Raw genomic sequence first — 8290 nt, forward strand, 5'->3', positions numbered from 1 at the left:
TTAATATTAATTAAAAATACATGTGTATGTGTGTTTATTTATATTGTAAATGCACATGTATATATAGGTATATGTCTCTAAATATCATAAAACATAATACTATAGATAATATATATTTACATATGTGTGTGTGAGAGAGAGTGTGTGTGTAGGCATGCGTGAGAAAGAGAGTGTGTATGGTTTGTGTGTATGTGTATGTGCACATGCATGTATGTAAGAGAGAGTGTGTATGTGTATGTGTGTGTGTGAGTGGAGGAGAGAGAGAGATTTTTAGCCCGCACAGTGTTTGTGTTTGTCCTAATTTCTTTGTGGGTGAGCCTGAAGCGGTTCTACTAGCCGTGCTGCTAAGGGTTTACCCCCCTTTTGGAGCCATTCGTATAGATAGATTTTCTATCCGGGCAGTGTAGAATTCACGATTGCGGCCATGCATAGATTTTCAACCTGCATAGTGTTTGTGTTTGCCCTAATTTCTCTGTGGGTGAGCCTGAAGTGGTTCCAGTGCAGAATTCTCAATCATGGCCGTGTGTAGATTTTCAGCCTACATAGTGTTTGTGTTTGCCCTAATTTTCAACCTACACAATGTTTGTGTTTGCCCTAATTTTCAACCTACACAATGTTTGTGTTTGCCCTAATTTCTTTGTAGGTGAGCCTGAAGCAGCTCCACCAGCTTTCAGTCATGTTATGGTTTTACCCCCCTTTTGGAGCCACTTGTGCAGACAGATTTTCCATCTGGGCAATGGATCTTCTCCTCTTTGTTTGTAGAGCTAAAATGTAACTCTTCTCCTTCTTCTAGTGGAAGCATTAATTTTTGGTGCTGAGCAGTGGAAATGAGTCAGGGAATCATAGATATGGATTTTATAGAGGCACATGTCTTAATAGAAGATGTAGAGAAGTTTGAGGGTGGAGGGCAAGAGCCAGAGTCTGAAGATCAGGCTAAAAGGCAGAGATTGATCTCGCGGTGAATATGGAGAGAAGGAGGCTGGTCGGATGCTTCAAAATACCTAACTTCTAGATGCACCTTAGGAAGAGAACCATGAGATAGATTATGACTTTCTAGTTGCACAAGCTAATCAGATTTTGCAGCCATATGTGATGGAAAATCATGTTAGGGCTACCAAGGTTCCAATAGAGGAAGTGGTAGATGTCCGAGTGAAAATATGGCGGTTTGTGGCACAAGTGGAATCCTATGATAACAAGGCTACAATTTTCTTTTTTACTGGACGAATTCCATTCTTCAACAAGATTACAGATTGGTTACATGATTTATTAGATGGTAATTTTGTGGAGAAGATCTTTGATGGTCCCAAAGGATTCTTTGAGGTCCTATTCTCATCCAAAGAAGTTCAAGATTTGGTTATGCAGAAAGTCCCATTTCTAGATGGACAGTTGGTGCATGTTGTGCCCTGGTGCTCTATAGCAAAGTATAGAGATATGTTACGCCAGGCATGCCCTATTTGGGTGGAGGTTGTAGACTTTCCATCAACTATGTAGGAATTGTTACCGTTGGCCATGCGTACTATTGGGGAGGTGTTGGTGGAGCTCGAAATGTCGTCTAAGAATAAAAATAGGGTTTGCGTGTTGTGGAATACTGGGAAGTCCCAACCTCGACAATTAAGGTTATGTGTGGATGGATTTGACCCTTTGTATTTCAAATTAAATTGGGGATCGTTTCTAGGGCATTGCTTCCATTGTGGGGAGATGGGTCACTTCATTTCAGAGTGTCCAGAGGAGGTGAATGCATAGCCACAACCGGATGTGTCTCAGGGCCCAATAAGGATACATTAGCTCCTGTTTTGCCATCTAGTTTGACTACAAATGCATTAATATGCAGAAATCTACTCTAATATGCTATACCGAGAGAGATTTGCTTGGTTTGGGATGGAATGGGTAGGTCATACAAAGGGGATGCATCACACGCCACTTGGGTTATCCAATTGGAGTTGATGTTGATTCACATGCTTTGTTGGCATGGATTTCTATAAGGATAAATGATAAACTTGTGTATTGGAAATCTTAGAGTTGGCCTATGCATGTTCGGCTCAAAGTGGCACAATCCATTATGATTAGCATGATATCTTTTTTCTTGCATTTATTGCCATGGATGGGCAATAAACAAAGCTTTGCATCAGATACAATAGCCAATTCGATTTATGTTATGGAAAAGAGCAGGAAATAAGCCAAGGCAGACATGGATTTCTTGGGAACATGTTACTACTCAGAAAAGGAGTGGAGGGGAAGCCCTATTAGATGTCAGATTACATACGGTCACTAGCAGATGGCCTTTACTGTAAGACATGTGTGTATCTCAAGAGCCATGGGTGGTAATGGCTAAGGCCCTCATAGAGGAGGTTGCACTGGTGCATGGTAATACCAGGTTTGATGGTACATGGTGGGATGCAGTGAATGGTTCCCAATAGGTTCGAGTGGTGCCATCACCTCTCCTTTCTCATTTGCTGATATGATGGAAGGAGGTGTTGGCACACACTAAATGGAAGCCTTCAGATTAGTGGTTGCAGTTGAATTCTATGGTAGGTGAGGTGTTGGCTACTTCACGACTTTTGGAGTGGCTTGATAAACTTGTTGAGTGGCCAAAATTCAATAGAATGGCGATTGGGACTAGTGAGAATTCTAGATGCTTTGTTGCTACATAGAGGCCGCTTATTGTCTTTTCGAAAAATTCGTCAATATTTTCGGGTTCCTCGTGGATATGTATAGTTATGGCAGAAGGTGAGGGCAACACTTACACCATTTGGTGATATTCCTTAGTTGGAGGATCAGCAACCTTGGTTAGATTAGGCATTTAGATAGCCTCACGACATTGTCCAACGTACAACAAATCAAGTGTACCATATGATGGTAGAAGATACGCGCTGGATCCTTCATATTTGATGCAAAAGTTGGTATTACAACTCACATAGGAGGTCATATAAAAGAGCTAATATTGTGGCAAGTCTCTTCCTTATGGTCAGCGCATTTGGTGGAGAATGACACGGTTATATATTGGATGAAGGTACTCCGAGCTAAACCTGGTGTTAGGAGTAATTAATGAGGGAAAGCTAGTACATCACATGGCGGCCATGTGGCCATTTGTAAAGTAATTTTGGTAATATATCTTCTATTATGAAAAGAGAGAGAGAGAGAGAGAGAGAGAGAGAGAGAGAGAGAGAGAGAGAGAGAGAGAGAGAGAGAGCGACATGGAAGTCTATGGCATGGAAGTCTATGGAGAGTCTATGTGTGAGAGTGTGTGTGTGTGTGGGGGGGGGGGGAGAGTGTGTGTTTGCATTAGTGCATGTGCAGGTGTGTTCATGTGTGTGTGTGTGTGTGTGTGTGTGTGAGAGAGAGAGAGAGAGAGAGAGAGAGAGAGAGAGAGAGAGAGAGAGAGAGAGTTTCAACATTTGAGAGTGTGTGCGTGTGTATGTGAGGGAGAGAGGGTGTGCATGTGTATGTGTGCATGCGTGTGTGTGTGTGTGTGTGTGTGTGTGAGAGAGAGAGAGAGAGAGAGAGAGAGAGAGAGAGAGAGAGAGAGAGATGGGTGTAGATAGGGAATCAATTCTTTTCTGGAACCTTGGTCGCTCGCATCAACACGTGGGAGGTCTAAAGCTCCATGATCCATCTATCTTGTTTCTTGCAACACACTATCTAAGACCACCTTTGCATTTGTATACAAAGAAAACAAAAAAAGAGGAGCAAATTTTCCTTTTGTTAACTTATACCTGTACTAAAAAAATAAAAGAAAAGCAAAAAAGTCAAGAACTTGATACTAAATATGATTGAGTACACGGAAAGCTTGGTTCAACATTAAAAGCTATAGGTTGTAGTCTTAGGTTGGCTTCTCAAGGGGTGGTGTACCTTGTGAGAAAGTAGGTGATTCAAAACCCCTTCCTTGGCAATGGGGGGGTTTTGAAATATGATTGAGTAACAAAAAGCTTGGTTGAGCATTAAAAAAAATGTAGTCTTAGGTTGGCTTGTCAAGGGGGTGTGTACCTTGTGAGAAAGTAGGTGATTCAAAACCCCTATTAAGTAACAAAAAGCTTGGTTGAGCATTAAAAGCTATAGGTTGTAGTCTTAGGTTGGCTTCTCAAGGGGGTGTGCACCTTGTGAGAAAGTAGGTGATTCAAAACCCCTTCCTTGGCAATGGGTAGTTTTTGAAATGGGAACTCTCATTCATAAAGGCTGTGCTCCTCCATAAGGGGGGCTACCTCTCTAGATCTTGTGTCTGTGCAGAATTGGGTGGCCAACCACTTTTAAAATTAATAAATTTTCTTCCCTTGTAAACATACTAACGCGACATATTGCCAAGCGTCGATTTTAGATGGTCATCACTTCACTATGGGGATGTCTATAGCTAGAAGTTCCTACCTATTTTGAAGTTGTTCACAAGCATGATAAACACTCCATGGGAGAGCCTCTATGAGTGCAAACTCATGAATATAGCAAGTGGGTACAATACAAGCAGTTTAGGGTTTTATGTTGGACTTACCAAAAAAACAAAGCATATAGGGGATTTTAAATTGAAAAGGTGAAAATATCCATAAGTTGAGTTTAAAAAGAGGCATTTTATTTACCTCTAGATTCATAGAAGGGGTGCTTTTAATACATGATACCTCCTCATTGCACGTGATATAGATGGTTTTTATGTGGTGATCCCCCAATGAGCCCCCTTTCTGACCTCCTCCATGGGGCTACATGGGGATGAGAGGGGGCACTACATGAGGAATAGGAAAAGGTGCTCAAAGGCAAGATGGGCAGAGGAGCAACCTAAAGGGAGTAAGGGTGGATTCCACATTTAGCCCTTGGATTCTTCACATGTCTTGCATGTAGTGTATAGCCCATTCATTTTGGTAGCTATTTATTATCCCTGGGATTCTTCACATGTCTTGCATGTAGTGTATAGCCCATTCATTTTGGTAGCTATTTATTATCCCTGGGAGGACTCCATGGCAACAAGAAGAGGAGGAGGAAGCTAGTAGATCCACTCATTCCAACGCACCATGTCAACTAACAGAGGACGAGGGTGGGGAGCCTTCCATAACTCTCGTCCACATGAGAAGGGGGGCCAAAGAGGTAGAAGTGTGGACACACATTGCAATGACCAAATCCGCTCATGGAGACGTGCCTCAAAGGAGCCATTTTCATCCAAACGATAAGAAACACATGGCAACGTTTTGGTCAATTCAAAGTTTGGCTGGCTACGGCAGTGAAACCATTAAAAAAGGGACTCCTATATGACCAAGCGAGCGGATGGTAGAATATGCTGTACAATTATACCCCCAAAGTTGGGATATACCAGCATATACCCCCAAAGATTGCGGATTCAGCTTGACTCAAACGAGCCTGAGAAGCCGGCAAGAAGGTTCTGTCTGGAGCTCCCCCACCGGGACCGGGGAGCTGCCCATGAATAAAGCAAAAGGAGAAGCAAGCTTTTGATTCACAGTTCACTCTAGCACAGGACCCTAATTTCCCCTTTAGAGCCGTCAAATATTATGCCCTTTCTCTGTAGAGCGAGCCTGACCATCACATGGGCACCTTGATTAGTGAGTAACAGTTGCCCTTGATTCTCCTCGCTCATGTTAAGTTTATCAGGTGAGTGCTAGGCTGTGACATCTACACGATCCCCCATACAAGGAGCCCTCACAAATTGAATCTTCGGCTGCGTTTGAGCAAAGGATTCCAGCATTTCCTCACACTCATCAACTATTAAAAGGTAAGCTGCTAGCAGCTTATACCATGGGGAAGAATCAGTTGGAGGTCCTTACAGCCTTAGACAAGGCTAAGACCCAATGGTACCACTTCACAGCCATTATTATTGCAGGCATGGGCTTCTTCACGGATGCCTATGATCTCTTCTGCATATCTACAGTGACCAAGCTATTGGGCAGGCTCTATTACTATGACCCCTCCACTGGGAAGCCTGGGATTTTGCCGCCTGGTGCGAGCTCGGCCGTCACAGGGGTGGCCTTGGTGGGAACCCTAGTAGGGCAGCTCTTCTTTGGGTGGCTGGGGGATAAGCTTGGGAGAAAGAAGGTTTATGGGGTAACTCTGATGCTAATGGTGGTTAGCTCAGTGGCGTCAGGGTTGTCTTTTGGGAGCACGGCCAAATCTGTGATTGTCACCTTGTGTTTTTTTAGGTTTTGGCTAGGGTTTGGCATAGGCGGTGATTATCCTTTATCAGCTACTATCATGTCGGAGTATGCTAATACTCGCACAAGGGGGGGCTTCATTGCGGCTGTGTTTGCTATGCAAGGGTTTGGTATTCTGGCCGGAGCTGCGGTGTCCATCATTGTATCGGCAGCTTTCAAGCACGAGTATCCGAGGCCTTCTTTTTCTGAGGACCCCATAGCTTCTACACCACCGCAAGCCGACTTCGTGTGGAGGATAATCTTTATGTTAGGGGCGCTTCCTGCAGCTTTGACATACTACTGGCGTATGAGGATGCCGGAGACGGCTCGCTACACTGCCTTGGTGGAGGGCAACACGAAGCGTGCTGCACAAGATATGGCCACCGTACTCAACATGCAATTTGAGCAAGAAGGAGGTGCTGCAACAAGCCCTAACAAGGAACAGTATGGGTTATTCACAAAGAAATTCTTGAAGAAGCATGGCGTCCACCTGCTGGGCACCAGCACTTGCTGGTTCTTCCTAGATATAGCCTTCTACAGCAGTAATCTCTTCCAGAAGGACGTTCTGACAGGGATTAACTGGCTGCCGTCCCCCTCCTCCATGTCCGCCATAGAAGAAGTTTACCGAATCTCTAGAGGTCAAGCACTGATAGCCCTCTGCTCCACTGTGCCCGGATACTGGGTCACTGTCTTCACCATAGATATACTTGGCCGCTTCGTTATACAGCTTCAAGGCTTCTTCTTCATGACGGCCTTTATGCTCGCCGTAGCCATACCTTACAAGCACTGGTCAACTACCGATCCTAATGCCTTCTTAGCCCTCTACGCTTTCACCTTCTTCTTCTCCAATTTCGGCCCCAACAGCACCACCTTTATAGTGCCGGCGGAGCTCTTCCCGGCGAGGTTCCGTTCTACTTGCCACGGCATCTCGGCCGCTGCCGGCAAGGCCGGCGCCATTCTGGGTGCCTTTGGATTTCAGTACGCTTGGGAGGATCCTAAAAAGAAGAACGATGATGCTGGCTATGGCCCCGGTATTGGCCACCAGAAAACTCTCATCCTGCTCGCCGCCTGCAACGCCGCCGGTTTCCTCTTCACTTTCCTGGTGCCGGAAACGAAAGGCCGTTCCTTGGAGGAGATTTCCGGCGAGAATGAGGATGATGACGATACCGGGGTAGAAGCTGAGAAGCCAACTATTGTATAGACACCATGTGATTCTTACGTCATTGTATATTGGCGCCTACTATCATCACCATTCATTGTGTCCGCAAAGTGTTCGCCATGCTTTTTGGTCCTGCTAGGACTATTGTTACGTTTCCGCTTTTTTTTTTTGGGCGTCCCTGCTCGCCTAGTGTGAAACTCTCGTGTCGCAACACATTGCTGGTCCTACCTTTTGTTGCAACAGATTGTTTTTGGGTCAACAATCTTGTAACTCTTTGTGAGTGCAAAGTTCTTTGGGTCAACAATCTTGTGATCCAACAGTGGTGAAAATTCTTGATTGATAAATTTGTAAAAGTTTTTGGATTGTTGTCTTTAAATATATTGAATCATTTAATAAAGGTCGTGTTGCTACATTTTTTGATGAATTTGAGTCATTGGGGGATTTTGCTCATGTTGAAGGTTTTTCTTGTGGATGTCAATGTGTGATTGGGTATTACATAGCTTCTAGTATGGATGTAGATTACCCTAGTTGTTTGGCCATGTGGATTTATCGCCGTAGCGAAGCACAACCTTTCCACTCTCATGATCTACATTAAAAAGGACTAACACAGGATCATGGCCTCAACACTGGTTTGGTTACCTAAGAGGACATAAAAATGTCCCTTTAGGGGGTTAAGAAAACATTCTTTTGCTACATGATTATTTTACCATTGTAAATTTTCTTCAAGGTGTCGTTAAAAGATATAGAAAAGAATGCTTTATAAAGCATAATATTTCCTCTCAACAAATAAAGGGGTACCATTACACTTTTATCCACCCGAACTTTCTATAAAAACCTAACATCTAGTGGCCACAAAAAATCTAGATGTTATAGTAATATTTTTTTTCCAGTCATTACTATCATAGTAGATATAAGTCATTTGTCTCCCAATGAAAATTAATAAATGCATATATGTTAACATATAGAGTAAGCGTGGTCAAAGATACATACCTTCCAATTCCTCACTTTCATA

At 43.6% G+C, this 8290-nt stretch overlaps 1 protein-coding gene across 1 annotated transcript; it reads left to right on the forward strand.

The window, feature by feature from the left end:
* The first annotated feature begins 5308 nt into the window (after nt 1-5308).
* Nucleotides 5309-7688, forward strand: LOC147617404 (putative inorganic phosphate transporter 1-4). The gene has a single exon (XM_086775658.1). It carries the CDS (start codon nt 5728-5730, stop codon nt 7318-7320), a length of 1593 nt encoding a protein of 530 aa, XP_086631784.1. The 5' UTR covers nt 5309-5727; the 3' UTR covers nt 7321-7688.
* The last annotated feature ends 602 nt before the right edge of the window (nt 7689-8290 follow it).

Source organism: Cibotium barometz, chromosome 36 (genome assembly GCF_041138505.1).
Source record: "Cibotium barometz isolate CiBa-2024 chromosome 36, ASM4113850v1, whole genome shotgun sequence".
In the NCBI taxonomy this organism is placed as follows: domain Eukaryota; kingdom Viridiplantae; phylum Streptophyta; class Polypodiopsida; order Cyatheales; family Cibotiaceae; genus Cibotium; species Cibotium barometz.